General features: G+C 41.4%; 1 protein-coding gene across 6 annotated transcripts in view; it reads right to left on the bottom strand.

Annotated features, from left to right (window-relative positions):
- Positions 1-22,740, bottom strand: part of vps13b (vacuolar protein sorting 13 homolog B) — a 300,414-nt gene that overhangs the window by 111,487 nt on the left and 166,187 nt on the right. For 3 of the 6 annotated variants that reach the window (XM_005456766.4, XM_005456763.4, XM_019364483.2), the window contains exons 28-31: positions 19,957-20,098; positions 18,690-18,962; positions 18,236-18,392; positions 17,818-17,929 (exon numbers count right to left, since the gene is read on the bottom strand). In XM_005456766.4, the coding sequence (XP_005456823.1) occupies positions 17,818-17,929; positions 18,236-18,392; positions 18,690-18,962; positions 19,957-20,098 (684 nt within the window). Of the gene's footprint in view, positions 1-17,817; positions 17,930-18,235; positions 18,393-18,689; positions 18,963-19,956; positions 20,099-20,868; positions 20,936-22,740 lie in introns of those variants that run through there. The other 3 variants (XM_013275644.3, XM_005456767.4, XR_003222193.1) reach the window with 2 other exon arrangements.

The following is a 22,740-nucleotide window of genomic DNA, read 5'->3' on the forward strand; positions in this document are numbered from 1 at the left end:
ACATTTGGAACCACATTTATCAACAGAGTATAATATAAATCAAACCAAGGGCTCTGTAACATTTGGGTGGGATGTGTCAGTCTAGATTCATTAGGGTTTTTGTAACAGTACCTCCATCACCCTCCCCGTGCCTAAACTGTATTTTTCACATTAAACAAAACCACAGTTACCTCATATGCTTTCCAAATTATCTCCTAACGTTAGCTTATTTAGGAGACTCTTACTCATAATCAACATAACATGAGCGTCTGCAGCCAAGTCTCTACATCGCCGAGCTGCAGGGTCATCTTCAGTGACATAAATAAATATGATAAACATTTGTCTTGGTCATGCAGCCAGTGGAAACCGGTGTGATTTAATATCAAAAGACATATTTCAGCAAATCGCAGGAAACGAGAGAGCTTCATTTCTGACAAATGAGGAGGGGAGGAATTTTGGAAGTTCCCCTTGGGGTGCAATAATAATTGAAGCCAGATTTTCTTGTTGTACATGTGGGGGGAAAAACACTGGTGGTTTGACATATTTGATTGGTAATGTGAAGACCACACTGCTTGGCCAAGAGGAGTCGGGGAATGCTTTGGGAAAGCATGACATTCACTCTGCCCACCGTATAACGGACCGACTGAAAGCGTGCAGAGAGAGGCAGGTGGAACACACCCTTCTGCTCTGTCTCACATCCCATTATCAGACATCTGCTTGCCACTACCACGCGGAAAATCTAGAGGAAAATGAAAATAACAAGTCATAAATGACATGCTTTCACAGATGAGGAGGGCAGGGAAGAGAGAGGGAGGAAGGCATGGAGGGGAGGGGCATTTTTCTCAAGCACAAGTACTTAGTTTTGCCCTTGTTCCTTGGCCAACCTTATTTTAATTGCAGGAAAAGACCACAGAAACATTATTTTTTACGACAAAATTCTGCTATTTATAAAAATGGATCAAAAGCTCTGCAATAAGCATGTTCTGTTTCACAGCGTTCATGGCTATTATTTTAAAAAACATCTCTCCCTCTTCTGACACTATTTAAACCCAATTTGAGTCCAAAAAGCCACTGGGCCGATTTTGCATCAGAGCTGAAATATGAAGGCCCCGGTCCAACTTTATTATGGCCCAAAATCAAACCCTCCACCCAACGCAAGCCCTTCAGTGGGAAACAGCAGACAAAATAGCAAAGCCATGGCAGTGTTTAGTATCCAAAATGCAGGACTTGGAATAGGATGTTCACTGATACTTCATCACTGAGAAGAAGAAGAAAACGATGTTCCAAATGCCTTTTACAGGAGATACTCGGATAAATTAATAAAAATGGGCGATTAAGTGCATTTTCTGTTCCTCTGTTTAGCATTCTTTGGGTCTATGCATGTGCTGGGCGGAACATCGGTCATGATTTGTGTTAAGTGGACGTGTGGGAGGACAGAGTGCTTAACGTGAAGCAGATTTGGCAATGGGTTTCATGAAATAACTTTACGGGCAAATATATAAAAACGGTTATTATGCACGTTATGTAACGTATATACTGATAAACTACGAGTGACTTTGATGCAAGTTTGCATGAGAGGAGAAAGTGGGTTGTAAGAAAAAAGTAAAATACATAAACATAGTGCTATAGGGATAAAGAATCATTAAGCTAAGCAAAGGGGTGAAGAAGTAAAAAGATTGCTGAAAAAGAGCAAAAGTGGAATTACCATGCTGAGGGCTTGAAGGCCAGCTGTGGTTCAAGGTTGTAAAACAAACCACAGTGGGATCTGGTTCAGGCTCATGGCCCAATGCTAGGAATGTGGGAGCTGTGGGCTGCGCTGAAGCCGCTTGCCCAGGATCCTTTTGGGGCAGGGTGCATCGTGGCCCATGGCTTTGAACGGTCTCTCACCTTCCTCTCTCAACCCCTAGCTACAGATTCCCAATCCCCATCTCTGGCCCAGGGCCAGAGGGCCAGGAAGCACCGGGGTAATACCAAGCGTCACTGGCTTCTGGATCTCGTCACTCTGAAACCCGCAATCTGAACCCTCAACCCCAGACCTGTGTTTCACTCCATTTCCCCAACAATCACATGCAATACATGTCTACTTCCATGCTCAACAGAGGCAGGTTTATATGTAAATAGGAATATGGGTGTGTGTGCTGAGAGAGATGGGGCCCTGCTTCTGCTCTCCTGATAAAACATACATACTGAGTAGAAATTTCATTGAGATCTCAAGCTTAATTCGGCAAAGTCAAGCTAAATTAGGCTTGTAAACAGATGTTCACAAGTTGTCCGAGTACTAAGTTTTGAGCAGTATATTTAAAGTGAAAGAACACATGCTACAGATGAAATAGAAACAGTGCATGCTTTGGTGTGTTATTTCACTTGGGCTTAACCACTCTTCCAAACACTAAAGTAACATCCAAGAGGCAAACTGTTTTTCTGACACCAGCACGAATACTATCACTCATCCATGAATTATTAAAAAAAAGCAAGTGTTCAGTTGAGGTTTTGATCATCTCTCTCCCTGCCTCCAAATGTTATCGGTCAAACACCATTAGCACCCAGCAGCTCCTCCGTGGTATTTCTGTCGTGGAGAGCTGCCGAGCTCCACAATCAGCTTGCCACGACTCCCATCGGCTTAAACGGAGTCCCACTGGGCTTGTGTGTGTGCCGAGGGGGAATTCATAAGCATTATGATTCATGAAACCAGCAATTACTTAGTAAGTTAAGCACCCCTGCCTACGGTGGTCTGCTCTGAATTGCCAGAAATTCGGCAACTTCTGAGGTGTGGATTTATGACCCCAGTCAAGTCCAATTGCTCTTAATTTGCATCTACCAATTATAGTAATTAAGGCTCCGAATTAGAATGCCGAGTAGCTCTCAGAGCACGAGGGGAAAATGATGTTGTGGAATAAAGCAAGTCAGCAGAATCTAAGACGCAGTCACCGAAGGACTTTAATGACATTGCTACTAAAATGATTTTTGATGACTGGAGCTTTTTCAAAAGGAGTCGAACACAGTCGCAAGAAACAAAATATCCAAGACAACAAAACTAAAACAATGCACCTAATTTGTCACAGTTGGCAATAACAAAATACTTACTTTTTAGCCAAGTACAACAAATCCAATCTTTAGTTGATTGATTTTTTTTCTCACTGGCACAGTACACAATAAACAGAAATTGCTGCTTTCCTGAATTGTGTATTGGCTTTGATGTACTGACAAACTTCCATGACAAAAACTCAATCTATTCTTTTTTATTTTAGCCCAGCAGCATTACTCATCTCCCCTGCTACTCCCAACAGAAGCATGTTATTCATTACGTTGATTGCACTTTAAAGACACTCATACTCAACCAATTATATCATATTTACACAAGATCTTAGGAGGAAACTATTACTTCTATATACAATACAAGCTGGCCTTAGTTCGAGCTCATACCACCCTCATGACAGCGGTACGCGATGGTAAGACGTTAAGAGAAAGCACTACTGAAGACGGGCCTCAGTTTACAATGACATGGTGTATACTAAAAGTCAGTGTTTGCACTTTGATTTCAACATATCATAATTACAGAAGTCATTTATCTCCCATGCAGTTTACATGTCAGAGAATTTATAATGTTATAAACAGTCTGCGTTAGACGTAAAAGTTACTGGATAACATGTGCTCTCCACGATGGCATGTTAAACATGACAGTCTGGCCGGTGTAATTTATAGGCTCATCACGCTCGTAATTCATAATCAGATTCTTGCATCAGATCTCCATGTTGCAGAAAAAAACAAAACAAAAAAAACAAGCCATGCCTTAAGACTGAACAGATATTTCATTTGGCTTCAGCAGATGTGCATTTCATGGAATTCACACACACATTCAGTGACTGCACAAATGAAACTGCTAATCTTTTGTTATATTCTAAGATTTATTATACAGCTCAAAGAGTTTTCTACAGTCATATGGTGGATACTGACTCGTTTATTAACACATTATATCAAAAGTATTTTTAAAGACGTACTTATTGCATATCCTTGGCTACACATCAGTCAGAACTTTGATGCACCTCCAAACTTTCAGTCTAAAGTACTCTGCAGTTTGTCCTGGCTAATAGCACTGCAAGGGCCATTTATTGAAATGCACAGATGTCGTCCTCAACCCCACTGCTCCTGTTCTGCTTCGCCTTAGTCATGGCCGCACGCACGCACACACACACGCAAACAGCTTGCCTGGTCTGTTTAGCTTTAACTCCGCTCCTCTGTCGCTTCTGCTGCTAGCTCCAAGCACGGAGCATTCCTGGGTAACAGGGACAGTAATTCAGTGACTTTTTAAGGGCAATGACTTCTCATTGGATTTCTTCATACAGCAGGTACATCTGCAAAGGATCTAGTTGAAAAGGCTCCTTGGATCCTCAACAACTGAACCTGCAGACAGGTTGGTCTGTGTGCATATTAGTCCATCTCAGATTCTTTCCAGCAATACAAGCTCGAAGCTGACGCTGTTAATAATTGCATTTGTGTGTGTTTGAGAGTCTACGTGTCACAATGGGACAACCCTACCATTTCTCCCACAAATCTGAATGGGCCAGTGCTTGTGAAATCACTTCCTCTCTTAGCAGTAACAGATTTGATATGCTTCCTCTCTGCTCTGAAAATGGACATAATACTGCTTTTATAAAACATGTCAGGCTGAGTTTCAGCAGTGGGTCCCTGATGCCAAGGTGTGAAGGGAATGCCTTGCTTACTTCCTCAGACCTCAGATTGAAACCAGATTTGTGTCCCCACCAAGCAATTTTCAAAGTGACGCAATCCCACCACCATTTTAATTTGAGAGGCCTTATCTCTAATTAATCGCTAAACACATTCACGGAATAGATTATTCATAACTGGCTGCAGTAGAGAACATGGCAGGGGTGGTTAAGAATCTGGCTTACCCTTACGTGCAATCATCTTCATCAAGTTAAAGAAGAACAGGCCCATACCTCGGTGTTACTTTTACACCAATTATTGGAAAACTTGGAAGGAGGAAGATTCCTGATCCAAAGCTTGCTACAGGTCTCTGGCAACCCTGTGTGTTCATAGGTCTGACTGACAAAGCCTGAAGTGTCTGAAACCCCTTTGATATATAAAGAATTTAGAATGACTCGGGACCCAAGCCAGTGCAGTTGTAAGTAAAATAAGTGAAGCAGTGATGCATACTGAGTAGAAATACTTCAAGACCACAGCCACTGCACACAACATCAAGACAGACTAGAAGCAGAAAACCGAGAAGTCTCTCACAAAACTGTACGAATGTTACACAGCACAGCGTTCGGACACATAGGCACATGATAAGCATCTAAAATCGAAGTTTACTCCTGCACATAAATAAGTCGTGCTCCGGCAAAAAGAGTGTTTTATGGAGCTGTAAAATTAGGCTCATTTTATGGATCCAACAGCATGAACCACTACCGTTTTTTTCCACTTGATATTGATTAAGCGGTTCAGTATTGCCAAGCTGGTTCACATTAGTACAGAAATAGTTGTGTTGTGTGTATTTTTGAAGATGCTCATTTTTATCTGTGAAAACGAGTCTCTCTGGCAGAGCCTTTGAAGTTGATTACACTGTGTTTACAGCAATTATTGAATTCTGACAAATGTTTAAAGCAGCCAGATTACATATCAAGGCCCTATCCTTCTTCGGACAAAGAGCAAAAACTTTCCTAAACAAAGTCAGGGAAATGATGGCCATATTTGATTAGGTTAACGTATGCTACAGGTTAAGCAGACAGGCTGAACAAACATGTAATTGGATAACTAAAACAGTAGGTCCTTCTCACTGACGTTTGCCTCGACCTTAAACAACATTTTGTTCTAATTCAAATTTCTTTCCAGCAAACAAAAGGCAGAATGAAACAAAATACAACAACTTGCTGCTGGAAGCGCCACACATAAAGGAATTAAAAACGTATGTCTAAATCTCAAGCTTAAAGGAGAGACGGCTCGGACTTTGAGAATACAAGAGCAGCTTAAAAGCCTCTGGTGCTGCCCAGGACTGCAACACTGCAACTGCTTTCTCGTGAGATAGTATCCAAATACTTTTATGTCAGCGAGGAAAAACAGCATAAAATAATTACAATAATCTGGGGCACACATGCTTCCTACATCAGCTAATTCTTCCTCCTCTGCGAATGACTGTGGAGCCAATGTTTATAATTCTGAAGCGGATCTCAAATTCATCCAGACCTCCAAGAGTATTTACACAAAGTGACATTTCTATATGGGAGATTTCCCCTTTCCCTCACTAACTGAGGAAATCACACGAGCGGAGAGTACTCCTGTACTTTTTGAGTCATTCTGAGTTGTGAGTGTAGGGAAAGTCAAGGTGTTACTAGGTTAAGTATTGCTGGGATCCCCTGCATCAACTAGCAGAGTGCTGAAATAGCGTTTCACAGAACTATAATAAAGGCTGTGTTCAATCATTCGCACCTGGACCCACCGTACTGTACATGTGCAGTGACAGTGTTCTCTAAGAATCAGCACGAGACGAGCTGTTTCTGTCTGTTTGGTGGCAAAGACCTTATTCCAGGACAAAGAACACACGCAACGTGAGATACACAAAATGGGGAAAAGAACCGAAAGGGTGGGAAAGAAAGATGAAACTGTTGTGTGATACACAGACTGAGTAGAAATATTTAACTCATACAAGTATAGAATGAATAGAAAATCAAAAACCTGCAACATCTCATCTCTGTTCAGTCTTTCAGTTCTTGTCCACATGTTTTCTTTACACAGTTCCCAACAAAGTCACTTTTTTTTGTCTTTTAATAGCCTCCGTCACTCTCCCCTTTCCTCTTTTGCCAGTCAGTGTTTTGGTACAGTGACTCCAGAACAGTGAGAAGGAAGTGGCCCCTGCAGGCCAGGCTCCTGACAAACCACAACTCTAAACAGGCAGTGCTGTGAAAATATGGCATTCAAACAACACAATGCCAAAGCTTCTGACCGCCATGCCGACATCCTAAACAGCTGCAGGCACAGAGAACGTTGAATAGGGGGAAAAAAACAACGGGAAAAGAAACACGTAGTAATAATAAAAAAAGTAGCAGAGAGGGGGAGATTAAAATCAAAAACATGCAAAGTAGATCTTCAGCAGTGTCTGAGTCAAGCTAGTAACTGGACAGGGCTGCTTTTTAAAAAAAACAACAACAAAAAAACGGGGAATAAAGAGATGAAAAAGATCTGATGCTAACACAACAGCCCCCTGTGACTCCATGGATATCTGAAAAACATATTGGACAAATAGCATGCTGTGCAGTCAGAGGCTGCGGGGAGAGAATGAAAAAATGAAGTGAGGGATGGTTTAGGAAGGAAGGAAGGAAGGAAGGAAGGAAGGAGTGGAACAAGTAGTGCTTCTGTTGAGCAGAAAATCTGTGCAGAAAAGAAGTCCAGGTGTAAAGAATTAAAGGAGATGGCACATCAAACAGAGGTTCACTGTGCCTCTTTCCTGTCGCCCTGGTGGCAGGAAATGCTCTAAAGCATCCTGTGAGCTGACCAGAGAGAGACAGACGAGAGGGCGCAACAAGAAGTAAAGTGGAAAGTGAGGAACAGACGAGGGCAAATGTAGAAAATGTTCAACAACATCCTGCAGAGAAGTGGGAGATTAGAGGAGGGAGAAGCACATGGGAAGAAATAATGGAGAAGGGGGAGGATATAGGGAATGCTGCAGCAAGAACAGTGCAGAGGAAAAAGGAGAGACTAAGGAGAAGTAGAAAAAGCTTCGAAAAATGCCCTTTGAGATGACTCGGCAAATCTGTGCATTGGATGTTTTTGTGTTTCAAATATGTGTGTGTGTATATGTATACATATGTATAGCTGAATATCTCCAGCTGATAAAAAAAAACATCTTCTGCTTAAAAACTATTTTGCGGCTTTTAAAAACTATACAATACCAGCCCATTACTGACTGCAGATAATGCGAGACCTGAAAAAAAAAAAAACACTCTTAAAATCCCTGCTTAGATTTAAGAAGAGGAGATGGAATAAAAATCAAGGGAGGACAAGATTGCTCTAAACACTGGCTCATCTTCATTACAGAGGAATGAAGGGGAGGCTTTGCCAACAGTTGGACATTTCATTTCAGCATAAAAATATGGAGCAAAGCATATTTGGTTCAGTTAATAATTTTTGCCCCGGTAACATGTGCGTAACAAGAGCAGTGCGATGATAAATTGACATGGGTGGGGTGCTGATTGGAGGGCTGTTGTGCATGTGTGTGTGTGTGTGTGTGTGTGTGTGTGTGTGTGTGTGTCTACACGGGTGTGTGATAAGTTATAGAGGGAAGACAGGGGACCACACACCAAAGTTGTCTATATGATGGCTTCACATTTCCCTCAAACCTGCAGATAAAGTAACATGACTGACATTCAACGCTGAGGTGAGTTCAACCAAATACACACAGCAAAGTGTCCACGGCAGCCTCGGGAATCTAATCTACTGTGTCTGATGTCTGATTTCTGTAGAACACAACTGATGTATGTACACATTCATAATAACTCAATGGCCTCTCTAAGTGAAACAGATCGTTAAGCTAAAGACCTGGGTTCCTATGCTGGGACTATAGCTTTATATAGAGAGAGATATAGATTTATATACACATGCACACATGCTCACATGAACATAACTCAGGACCACATAAAACACTGAATTTGTTTATTTAAAAAGATATGTTCTCCTTCTAAAATCAAAGTGAAAATAGAGTTGTAGGGGGAGTAATTAAACACATTAGTTTACATTATATACATTAAAATAAACTATTCGAAGCAGTAAGGACTATTAAAAACTGGTAAAGACTGGGAGGAGGAAGACAAATCTAAGCCCACTTTAGTGCCAGCTTCTTGTTCTTTCAAGACTAGCTGGGCCTCCTGGGGTTGTAATGTGCCTCTTGTTACACAAGCATTAGGCAATTATGCCACTGGTTTCTTACTGGCTTCCCAGAGCCACAGCAGAGCTTGTGGCTTCACACATGGACATTTGAAAGCATCTGCACATTCCTTCTTTCTTGAGGTCGACTTCTTTTTTCCCCTCTGTTGTACTTCAGTTGGTTCTGCTCTGGTGTGATGTTCGACTGTGTAGCCCATTGATAACTTTGGCGGGAGACTACTGACCACACACATACACGCGTGCACATATACATGGGTGAATCAATAGAAAAAAAACAAATGTGTGTAAATGTTTACAACCTGGTGGCCACATTATGTTGTAAACCTAATGAGCACCACAATTATAAAAGTGGATTTCAGAAACTATTCTATTATGGAAGTAAACTACTGATAATTGTAACAACACTACATTTTAGCTACATGTAGCTTCATTGCTATAAGAAAAAAGGGGCTATAACTCTACCTCCAAACGCACTTTGTAAAACCTCTTTGTGTATCTCGACACATGGCTCAAGTTCAGCTATTTCTATGTTAATTTTATGGAGGAAAAAGAAACTAGACAAAGTGGAGACACACTGACTGTCAATACTGTATTTCTGAATTCCCCTGATAGTCCACCTGGCCCCTGCTCCTGCTGTGTGACTGGCCAGTCTGAGTCTCATTGTCATTAAAATGACAGCTTCAAACCAACCACGCAGGATGCTAGAACATCAACATGTCATGAGCAGGCAGAAAAGGAACTAAAACACAATTATGCACAAGGCTGGGGTTTGACTGCAAATGCACATTTTCAGGCACACACACACACACGAGCTAGAATGTGTATATCGCAGTCTGCAGTTGAGCACAGAGCTTCCGAGGCAGGGTGTATTCTTAGAACCCTGATATCCTGCTTCAGGATGAGCCATTCACACACACACACACACACACACACACACACACTCACACCAGCACAATCATTGAGGTTGGATCCCTGTGGTCATGCGGTCAACCCCTGGATCAGGCCCTTTATGAGTGAAGGACAGCTGAGGCATGATCCCTCTTGCCTCTGTCAGCATGCATCCCGAGCTGACTGACAGCAATATGCCAAAACACATGAACAGTTTCCGGGAAGCTCTGCATTAAGGTCTGTCACCTTCAGTGCCACTGAACAAAGCATGCTGAAATCCATGGTGCTTCCAACACAAAGATGCAGACAGATGAGAGGAAAAAATGATCTGCGCTGTATCTGTACGGCTGTTTCAGCTTTATATTGAAAAATAAAATGGAAGGGTTTAATGAGTTCATTTTGGGTGTTTGGGGAAGTACAGTGACATACACTGCATACTTTTAGCGTTTATTCTTTATAAGGAGATTATATTATATTCTTTTTGTTTAACTCAAACCCTGCAGAAACACATCTTACCTATCCTCAGATATCTTGTTCACAGAGTTGAGATTTTGTTTCTGGTAAATGCTGAACCCTTTCATTTAAAAAGTAACATGTTTAAAATTAGCTTAATCTGAATAAGATGCATAAGCAGTTCAGGAAACGAATACATGGATTATAGACTAAGGGGACAGTTTTGGCGACTTTACCCAAAATAATAACAATGTATCCCATTGGAACAATTCTATAACGAATTGACTGGATAGCTGTTCAAACTTTATTAAGACCAAAGTGTTGGCCCGTTTGTTCCTAAGACAAACGGGCCAGCATCACTATCTCACTGTGCCAAAAAAAGAGGAGGAAAATAAGTTGTGGTTTACTTGTTTGATTCCCTTGTGGTGAGTCCTAATACTCCCTTCTCTCTATCTTCTCCCCTTTTTTGCACACTACATTGGAGTCATATGCATAAATGGCCATAAAAATGTATAGCTGAGCCCAGGCTGGGGTTTTCTCCCTCCTAATCTCCCTAAACCTCTAACTGCAGGCCGAGGAATACAAGTGTTGTGGTACAATCTTCTCACAGAGTGGAGGGCCTGAGAATAACATCACAGAGGCCACAGATATTTATGGAATGAACCACAGGCTGTACACAGAAGTCAGCAGACACCACAACACAGCACACAAGATGCTGTATACAGCTCCCTGCTCATAGGCAAGACGCTGCCAGCTAAACAAAGTGCAATGCTGTCGTCAAAAGCTTATCAATGACATAGACAATAGATATGGGGGGACAGAAAGAGGGATATAGGTTAAAAATGCTGTATTTTAATAAGCATTTACATTACTTTCCTTTGCAATAATCTGTTCAATAGTCTACTGTGGGACAGAAAAAAGGATTTCTGGTTGTCAGCTGTGACACTGTGGAGTACACCCTTAAGTCAACTATCATCATCATAGTTTGACGCTTGAACACAGTGGTCAGCTACTCTGGATCACAGATCAAGAATCAAATCCAGTGCGTCAAATCTAGTGTCCTCTGCTCTACTTTCAAAACATCAGCTCTGCAAACACAAACCAAATCTTCCCATCTCATTTACAGTTTTACAGGCAAACAGAATTTTCTTCCTTTTCATCAAATCAACTATGTGTATCTGATGTGTTTGTGATAGCGTCTGGGAGTTAGAGAAATTCTTCCATGACCCCAGTTGCAACAGCAAATACTGAGAAATATCAAATTATCTAAAAGAAAAAAAAGAAAAGGGGGGGAAATAATCGAGAAAAAGCTTCAGTGGCTGAATCTAAACTTCCTGTTCACATTACAACCTGTTGTCTGAGAACTGTTTCGACGTGAGACCTTCATCCTACTCCCAGTCTCATTTGTCGACTCTGTGCAGGCTATCCTGTCAGATTCAAAGCATAAATTCTAAGGCAAACTTTAATAAAAGGGGGGCGTATGATTTACTCTAGGTAGTGTCTGTCCCCATTTTTAAAACAATTTGATGCTGCATTAATTCTAAACGTCAAGGCAATGTGAAATATGTCCTCTGCATTTACCAGCACCAGGTGTTTCATTTGCTGGAATGACAAAAACAATGTTTATTCTGGCTGACCCTCCAATCCCTGCTTATTTTATCTTCTTTTTCTTGAGAGGAGAGAAAGAGAGAGAATAGATGTATATCTGAAGTAAGAGAGCAGAAAAGAGATCAAAGAATAAAATGGAGCTACATGATTTAGCGTTAACCAAGAAAGTTTTATGTCTAACAATTTCAATTACACTGTCTCATTCCTCTGCCTTTAAAGCCCAAACAGAACACCAGTGCTGTTGTTTCACGCCATCAGCCACTTCACCTACGTTTGCCTGCAGGGTGGATGTGCTGTGAGAATCTTCTGTTGGTTGGCTGCGGTTCAGCATGCTCACACGGATCAGTGGCATTTCCCTTTTACGTCAATAACAGCCTAGACTGACCATTATTGATTACTGAAGTACACCATAATGCACTATAACAGAATGCAGATAATCATGGAGTATCAAAAGGAATTGGTATAAAAACATGTATTTAAGCCAGTCATAAAAGAAGCAGCAATGACATCAATATACACACATGAACTAACTAAAACATCAAAACAGCTACTTAGCCAAAAAAAAAAAGAGAGAGCAGTGCAATTAAAGAGATTTAGTGAGTTGGTCTGGCTTTTGCCCGCAGTTTTGTGTTAATGACATACTGAAATTTTTTCAAAAAAATTAGGAGTGAAGAGTGTATACTAGGAAAAGATGATCCAGTATATTTTTACATCTTGAAACTAAAGATGAAAATAGATCAAAGAGAACTTTGATTCAAATGGTCACGTCTGGCTGGGCAATCCCCACAGACACCGTTTTTACTTCCTAAAATCGTGCTCTGTGTAGAGATAAACTTTAACAGCAGGGACTAATTACACCTAAGCTTCCTTAAACAGCAACAGAATTTTGGTGCATAAAAGGTCGCCTCTATGAAAGCACCTGATTGTTTAGGTAGGTCAATGGAGGTGTCTAAAAGAATCATGATAAAGAGTCCTCTTATTCTGGCGAGATATTACGATTACTGCCATTGTAGCTTCTGAACCGAGTTCATCATTAAACCTGCTCAGCAGCCAGGGAGTTTTTAAATGAACTCAGTGTATATAAGAGTAGGTCCTGGGTGTCACTGTGTGTGGCCTGAGAAGCTCCTCTCCGCTGCGGCAGCGAGGCAAAGCTGGAGCACTTTTCGCTGGTGTAAACAAACGGGGAAATGGGGCACTTGGCAGCCGACTAAAGTGAGTGATGAGGCAAGTGTGCGCTGAAGCATCTAATGAATCATTTACTGGGAATGCTGGGTTTTATGAGCAAAAGACAGATGAGGAGGGAGACAAGAAAGAAGGAGACCAGCTGAGAGCATAGAAAAAGAATTACTTTTTTATGAAAAGAAAAGAAAGTTGGTGAGCTGCAGCTGTCATGGAGACACCTGAGAAGATCGGTCAATGTTTTACCCCAACGTGAGGATGAGATTAGAATATATAAAAATAATCTTTCTGCTAGCGCAGCACCAGCAGCATGTGAACCTCACTGAATTTACTGAGGTGGCTGCTGACGCTGTGACAGGTTTGCACCTTTGAACAGAGCTGCTGTACTGAAGGCCTATAAGCGGCCGTATACTCTGCTACGTTTTTACTCCAAGGAGAAACAGAATTGCTACCTCTGCTTCTACAACTGAGTGAACAAATATCCAGAGTGGTGAGTGAAAATGCTCTTTATTATAGGACATACACAAAACATCTTGGAATTGTAAAACTTTTTTTTCCCTTTGGCAACTTGTATTCCTTTATCACTTCATTCACACACTCCCATCCATGGAAAGGATGCTACTGTGGGAGATGGGTGCATATAATGTTCTGCCAGGGAATTTTATTAGTAACAGGCAACGTCCTGGCTTCACTGGGCTGTGTTTATCTGTGGAGGGGAGATCCCCATCACAACCACTTATTAGGACATATATGTGGCTTTAACCAGGCAGCCATTCAACAGCAATAAGGAGCTGGGTTACTGACCACAAGGAACTGGGAGTGGGACCATTTTAACCAACACTGAAGCAACCGAGAGAAAACGGAAGACAGGAAGGAAATAACAAATACAGATAGAAACACAAGGGAAAAGAGAGACATTCAGCAGAAGGCGGTAGCATGAAGAAATGTCATGTTCTGGAAACTCCGTGTGGAAGAAAAAGAGACAGGAGTACATCATGTCCATTGATACAGCCACAACATGCTGACTAGACTCTGTATCACCGCTCACGCACAGCTTTCCCTGCCGTTACCGTAGAAACATGAGCGTCTGCACAGATCAAAACAAACAAACAAAAAAAAAATGTGGCAGCTGGATGCTTCATAATTCTCCTTTGGAGAGAGCATGAGGTAAATGAATATGTGATGGAATCTAGAGCTGTGTCCTCTACATGTGGGGGTGGTGGGAAATACGCAGGATATTTTAAGTCTCAAACACACGCATACACATGTCCAAACATGTGCAGACACACAAATGCAAACAGGCACATGGAGAAGGCAAATAATATTTAAATCGCTTCGGTGCAAAATTTTAAAGGTTTCATTTAACAACAACAAGGAGCAAATATTAAGAGTAAGTCTTCCTGTCACTGATAAATGAGGAGAGCTTCTTTGTCTCTTTCTATATTCTCAAAGTAAGAAATGAGTCATAAAAACACAAATGAAAGCCATGTGTAGCCATAGTGAGACTTTAAAGATTAGCCCTCTTTCAGTCAGGGATGTCTGGTTGCCCTTTCAGATTTACCAAATAATCTGACAATCATGTATGTTTTTCATTTCTGTTTTCATCTACTACAGTGGTTCTTAACCTTGTTGGAGGTACCGAACCCCACCAGTTTCATATGCACATTCACTGAACCCCTCTTTAGTGAAAAATAAAATATGATTTTTTTCAAATTCAAGACATAGATATGTTTTTTACTGGTGCACAAAATGAGCCGTGCATGTCACGGCGGAGGCTCTGCCGAACCCCTGAGACCGACTCACCGAGCCCCGAGGGTTCGATCGAACCCAGGTTAAGAACCACTGATCTACAACAAAGGATAATGAGTGCCATGCATGTTTAATATACAGTACTACTACAAAGTATGCACTTGGCTTTAACAAAAATGTATATAATTTAAAATATGAAAACACTTCATTTGTTTTTTAATTTAATATCATGTTAAAAGACTAATTATCTTGGTATTTCAAAGTGGTTCCCCAGCATAGAAGAACCTTTCAATTCAATGTTCCCTGAGTTCTAAAAAACATCTCAGTGGAAAAAGGGGAGTGAAAGATCGAAAGAGAGAAAAATGGGAGCAGGGAGTGAAAGATATGAAATTTTACAGAGGCACAAACCACAACAAAGTGAGGGTTGAAAGTGTGCTGGACATTCCCTGGGCTGGTGCTCGTACTTGGAAAAAGACGGCCTTTTCAAGACAGGAAAATGATTACAGCTGTGTAAATTGACAGCGGCCTTGTAGCTGAAGATGAAGAGGGCGAAAGAGAGGAAGCCTGCAGCCCCGTCATAACTCGAGCTTGGTCTACAAACTGCTGGGGGCCGACTCCTTCGGGGGGGAAAAAACATCACACGATCAAATTAAATGGTGTTAATTGCTGCCAAATCAGCCTGGTGGTGGCTATCAACTTAGCTTAACAACATTCCAGTCAAACGCGTTTGTTTTTCCATCTCTGCGTAAATGCTAAATGCACACCGTGCTGTGAACGCGGAGAAGCTGAAAGGCATTGAAGTGCGTTGGAGCTTAAGTAAAACATCAAGATAAGCTCCATTAAGATGTTTACACAGTTTCACTATTTTAGCTCACACTCTTCTCTCTTCTCACGTCTCGTCTGCTAGGGTGGCATTACAGTAAATCTTGGTTTTAGACATTGTGAGGCAATCATTTCGAGTACAGTAGACAATAACAGCATAGCTACTTAGATCAGTCATTCAATTGTGACAACAGATGTGATTAGTGGTAGACTTTAAACAGAATTGCAGCAAATGGCTACTGGGACTCACAGACATATTTCTTCCTATAGCCACAGTTTGTTAGAGATTGTAAACACACTTTGGTTTGCATGATTACAGACTCTCCCTATGACTTTCTCTATGCAACCTGGGGGAGCACACGCAGCAGGATTCGGCACAGATAAATCGCAATATTATGTCAACAAGTCTCTGATCTCAGGGTTATCAATCATGTGACTCATAAGTGTGATCATTCTAAATTGGAGGGCAGATGTGAACAGTGAAGGTGGTGAAGATAATGCCCGGTTAGGAATGGAAGAATGAACACAGAGAGTGGCTCAATGTAATTCCTGGGTTTTGCTGAAGAGAGGGAAGTGGTGGCTCTTGGCTTCTGTCTGCAGAAGTTAGAAGACAACTGGATGTGGGTGTGTTTGCAGCATACAAACATACCATGCCTGCTGCTAGTGTTTGTCACATAGTATGCCTATATATGTGTGTACCCTGCACATCTGGGTGGGAAGTCATTCAGAAGGTGATCGCCTCTGTGACTGTATGTGCCCCCCTTGACAGCATACACAGTACGTCCATGTCCGTGTGTGTGTCCATGTCTGCCTGGGTTAGGGTGGAGCATCATGCGATGGAATCTGGTGTCTATGAGCAAATGTGGGCACTGCAGCCACAGAGCCACCAGTCCTCTAACTACTAGAGGTAAAACATTACTGGCTAGTATGGGCTGAAATTGTATGGCTGGTCTAACTGGTTTTTCGGGTGAAAAACAGAGAAAAACTCCAGATTATTTTCCATGCCCACAAAGACATCATTTATCATCTGACAAGATAACAACATAGCCAACATGTCAACAAAATAAATCTATGCAAAGTTGCCACGGAAACTGAGCAGTTACATCCCATTAGCTGTACTAACTTGTACCAAAACAAACAGCAAACATTTCAGCACAGCACACTGTGTGAATCTCATGATGCTGGTAACTGATTGATATCGTTCTTGCTCCATTAGTTCAAATACAAAAGTGAGACTGTGAGGGAGACAGTTTGGAAACTTTGGGTGAAATGTGCACAGTGTAGGACAGAGTGCAGTATTTTGTACATTTGTGCTTTGGGTGTCTTTAGGCCTAGACCCTGTCTGACTCTGTGCTCTTTGCAATCACCCTACTTGTGACACGTACACCAAGCGAAAGTGGCAATGAAGCCTAAAATGGCCTCTCTTCTCCTTTTGTTATCCGCCTAACTTTTTCCTCATTTCAAATCAACTCACATCTCACTCGCAGCTGCACAAAGCATTAGGCACCACTTTTATCTCCCTCATTACATGTGTTTGCCAGCTCCATATCTGCCCATTCGCACAACTGCTCTCCCTCTCTCTTTCACACACATACGTGCTGCGGGGCTGTGGTTTTCAGGCAGCTATGACACAATCCAGATTCTTTTAGCTGCCTATAGCAGGGAAATGTGCTTTGTGCGGAGCTATTTCCCTACCAAGTCCAGATTTTCCCTGTGTTGCAGCTTTGATCCACATGGCACGAGGGACTTGTGTCAACAGTCTTGTGTTTCAGCTGGAGGCACGGCAGACCGCCAAGATGTCATTCAATTAATTCCAGGGACAGCTTTACCGCTTAGAGGTGCTGTTACCCACCACATCCTCAATCCCCCCCTCCAAGGTAGTCAGCATCCTGAGAGACAGGTGAGCATCCATATACATATACATGGCTACCAAGCACGTAGTTCCAGGAGGTTTAATGCTGAAGTCGTATGTATGCTTTAAAAGCATTATATGTTAATGTAATCTAAATGATTACATTTAATGACGGGAAGGAAGTGGGAAATATTTGCCTAAAAAAAGACGGGGAGAGGAAATTCAAATGACAAGAAACTGCAGAAACACGCAAGTCCTCATAGCTGCTGTTCTAGAGTGATTCTGTAGCACTTAGCTAGCAAAATAATAAAAAATGAAATAAATAAATATTTCAATAAAGACAAATGAATCATAAATCATAAAGGAGATTTGGTGGCAAGAGATTGGCTTACTGGTAGATGTCTTTTCGCAGCACAGTGCGGGTCAGCGGGTTATCAGCCTGAGGAGCCATACTGAGGGAGCCTAGCTTCAACACCAAGGTGTCTTCCTTCTTCATGTGGGAATCTACCAGGACACATACAAATACACAGAACACAAAGTTAACACACCACTTACAAAGGAGAAGAAATGGTTGGATGCGGAAAAATATATCGCTAATTTATAAAAGTGGTATAAGCGAATCAAAAAATGAAGTCAAAGCATATGATAATTGATACTGGCAGAATTCATTAGTGTTATTATTTTTGCAGTAATAAAATTAATCTCTTAATCAGACCTCATTATATATACTGTACTATGTTGTCTCATATATCTTTGCATTCCGTTGTGAAGGCTCTATAATGTCTTTAATAAACAAAGTAATTCCCTAACCTGACGCAAGCTGTTTGTCTTGTGTTCCAGGGCAGAAGACCCTGATCACACTTGTATTGATGTAGATGAGAGGAAGGCATCGTGAGGTCAACGTGTGGCTTCTCATTGGCTGACCTGCTGATTTCCCACGCTCTCTGTAGCGTCTTGGTACCTTCGCCTGAAAATTTATGAAGCCAAAAGTGCAGGTGATGTATTCAGAAGATGAAGGTTAGCTGTCCTCTTAAACTGCATCAAATTATTTGAACTGGCTTTTTTTCCAGTATATTTCATCCATTAATGTTAAAACTGATTAAAAATCATCAGGATTTCACTTCCTGTGCCCAATACTTTATATAACTATATTACAAAAGGCTACACTTAAATGAAAAGACATTTTTTATGCTGATTATTTCCCACGTGGGCCCAGCGTTACCAAACTTCACAGTTATTAGAACTGACAGACATTTTTTGCTACCTGGAACACTCCTGCTACAGTGGCCAGTAAGGGACAGGACAGAACCACATCAAAAGGCTGGGCTGTCAGCAGGATTTCTCTCAGGTACAGCGGCGAGCTGTCTGCCAGAGGATCAGTGGTCACCTGCTGATTGGCAATGGTAGCACTGCTGCGGGTTGGCCGCTCAGGCCGAGTGGTGAGTTTATGACGGACATTTTTGGTGACAGCTTGCGTGTAGGTGATTGACAGAAAGCCGTGCTGCTGGTGAGAGCCCTCCAGGACTTTAGCTGCCGTCTGGCCAGCGGTAAGACAGGACAAATCACACATGAGCTATATCACACAGGAGTCATACACAAACACAATTCATTGTTTATTGTTTAGAATAAATTTGCAGGTAAAGGTTAAACCAGAATAAAAAATAAATGAATAACTTTTTGAGCTATTTTTCTCCGATCACATTTTAATTTGAAATATTTTTTACCAAAAAAAATTCACGAGAATCACGTTGGAATCAATGATCTATTTAGTTTAGAGGACTAGATTTACACTTTCCCTGACATCACTTTTTCATATATAGCTCAAAAAGCCTGCAAAGCTAAAGCTACTAGCTACTAGTCAGAAAGAGATCTGGAGGAAATGTATCCCATTTTGTGCAGTAATTCAAGCTGAATCTGCAGATTAGAGCCCATTACAAGATGCAAAGCATTTTGAAGCTAATTTTACTTGGGGGGGGGGGATCCTAAGCTTCAATTTTATTAATAATTTGAAAAACAATTATGGGGTGAAAACAATTAAATACAGAGTACCTACGAAAAAAGAAGTTTCATTCTAAATGTTTAATGATTAAAAGACAAGCAGATTAATTATAGGCATCAAGGTAAAGTGCTACAACATCCAGTAACAGTGGATTAAATAGCTGCTGACAAAAGGATTCATTAACTGATAATTTTCTAAGTTCTGCACCCTTTTAGGAGACTTCCTATTAAACCTAAATAAATACAAAGAGGCCCAAATAGTGATGTTCAGAGTATCTACCTGATCTATTCCTCAGAGACAAAGTGCTGCATGTGACTTTTTGTAGTTATTTTACTTATTTACTTAGACTAATTTTTTTATCTGTTGTTGTTCAAGGAATGACAGTTTTGTACTGTGCTGGTGGAAAATTTAAAAGCATATTTAAAATTGATTTACATCAGAAGCCTTCGATTCTGAAACACCTCTGAGGAACATACAGAACTCTATTAAGCCACTGTTGATGGAGGAAAAAAAAGAAGAGCGGGATTCTTACAGGAGAGAAAAAGCCAGAGAAGTGGCTGAAAGACTCTTGCTTGCTGACGGGTCGAACCAACACAGTGCGTCTGTTCAGCTTGTCAGTGCAAGAAAGGACCACTCCTCCACAGCCGCCCGAGCTCCGAACACCCTCCTCCATACTGGAGGGAAGGAGAGAAAGGAGATGCAGAAAAGAACAGAGGAGAAGAAGTCACACAGAGAGGGCAGAAAAGATAAGGAAAAAAAGGTATAACTAGAAGAAGATAATTAAATATAGAATAAACTGATTAAACCCACAGGAAGCTGCTCCAGCTTGAACCAACTGAAGTATTACATTGTCATGGTCTTATACTATCCAGCAATAAAGATGTTGAAGCAACTGTTTAAGTTGCATTTTGAATGAAAAGTACACAAGGTACCCAAAGCACTTAAAAAAAATTAAGATTCAAATGTTTTCTTTGCTTTAATGTTTAATAATTTTAGTTTCTATTCATTATCATCTGACTAAACTGCATAATTACGGTCAAATCTGTGCTAACTGACACATTTTCATTTGCTTGCCAGTATAAGACCATCACCAGAATGAAATTTGTCAACAAGAAAAGGGAATCCCCATGTTTTAGTCTCCTCCAGCAGACACAGAGAAGAAAGGCTCTCAATATTTTTCATTGGTTTGATTATTCAGCTAGTCAGAATCACTGGAGAGACAGGTGAGTGAGCAGAATTTAATTCTGTGATTATATTTCCACCTGTTTTGATGTGTGTTCATCATAGCCAAACACAATATTTTGTCATTTATCTTCCTTTAGTTTCCTGTCTCTCCAGCACGAGAAGAGATAAGTGACCTTGATTAGGAGCAATAAGATGGCGAGGCACAGTATAAAGAGACCAAAGGCTGCCATAGCTGTTCTGAGATAGGCAGAGGCCTCACCACAGATGTCTCCTTGCACTGTAGAATGAGTCCTTCATAGGTGCCACAGTGCCAGACCTGCCCTGGCCTGGAGAGAGACACAAGGCCCATCTTAAAACAGTACCTGGGATTACTCGTGTTGCTGTGCCAGGGCCTGAAAATGTCTCATTAATGGCAAAATACAAAAGTGAACCACAGGCAGATGCTAACATTTTTATCAACCTTTGAGACACTAAAGTTACACACCCCTATAAATTTCATATACTAAGATTATTTGATCTTTCATTTATTATTGTAGCCATCCATAAGAAGCAGAAACCACCTGTGGAGCACAAATCAAAAGAAATTAACATGAACGCAGACATAACAATACAACAATTACCATTCTCAATTTGCAGTACCACAAAAAAACAAACAAACACAAAAAACTACCCCAAATCTAGAGAATGTGAAACATGTGCACACACAAATAGTATCAAATGGTGCACAATACATTATGGCAAAATGCTTCGCACAGTGGAAATGGTTCAATACCATCAGCATCTTTCCTTTTAGTAACCCTCTCACTCACCTTGCCCACCTCTCACTTCATTACACCCCATTAGTATACTGAGAGTTCAGCGAGAGAGGAGTGGTCCCAGCGGTGAGTGTGTTTCTGTGTGTTCCCTGCATTGTTACATGGTGTGTGCATGTTCTTTCTTTGCACACTTGTGTTAATATATCTTTGTAATCTGCTCTCTCACTTGTGAGAGTAACTAATCGACACACGGACCCCCCACGGCTCCTCGTCTCTCTTTTCTCCCTCTGTGCTTCCATCCAGTCATCCTTCGCTGCCTCCTATTTGTGGAACAGCTGGAAGACATCAGCTCCAATTTGCGTGAGATGCTCAACAGAGTGAATAAGGGTGCACTGTATCTCGGAAGCATCTCTGTGGTACAGTAATGTTAAATGTACGTCTTTCCGACAACACGGCAAATGGCCTTACACAGTCTAACACTCTGCCGCCTTTTTGCCTTCGCGTCTCACTTCAGTTTCCCTCCTCAGCTTTATAATGAGTGAGCCCAGTACCGATGAGGTGCAACACCCACCTAATTTGTCCTCCCTACAGACTACTTCTGTCATTTTCCTTCCCTCCTGCTCCCTTTTTCTGTCTAACTCCAATTTTGATACAATCACGAATTCAGTTATATATTTACCTCCCATATTTACTTGCCCTATCTAACTTTCCATTCATTTTCCAGCAGTGAGATAGCTAAGGCCAGATGAGGCATTTTCTCTGTCAAGCTTGATCTAATCTAACCCACTGCACACAAATAACCTGGGTTGGGTGATGAAATACCAAACAATTATCTGTTCAGAATGATTAATATGGACTCCACTGGATGTGGGCTCTCTTGTATTTGTGGATGACGGGGATTAGATTGGGCCCGCAGCCCAGAGGTCCTCCACTGTGTCCTAAACAGCCATGACTGTAACCTGGCTTGGATAATGAAGTGCTTCTGCCTGCCAGAACATTGTTCAGTGAAAGTGTGCTGGGACCACGTTGTTTAATTCACATTAAACTGAAATAACCTAGAAATGAGAAAATTGACTTATTATCTACTTAGGAAGGCATAGAGGTCTAGTAAAAAGATTAGGCTTGGCGCTGCCTCAGAAGCAATTAGACACACACCTGTGGAGAGCAGAACCGCACGATATAATGACCCAAAGCACCTTCACTCTCTAAAAATGTCTAACCGCTGACTTGGTCCTGGCTTAAACTGTTACTCAATACTGTACAGAACACATGTGGCCTGACGGAATATAAATTAACCAGCTACAGCAAAACAGGGAGGTCTGTGAGACGCCTGCTAGACAGTCAGGTTCACAGCCAAGGCAATCACCTCAGTCCCT

Source organism: Oreochromis niloticus, linkage group LG11 (genome assembly GCF_001858045.2).
Source record: "Oreochromis niloticus isolate F11D_XX linkage group LG11, O_niloticus_UMD_NMBU, whole genome shotgun sequence".
Taxonomy (NCBI): domain Eukaryota; kingdom Metazoa; phylum Chordata; class Actinopteri; order Cichliformes; family Cichlidae; genus Oreochromis; species Oreochromis niloticus.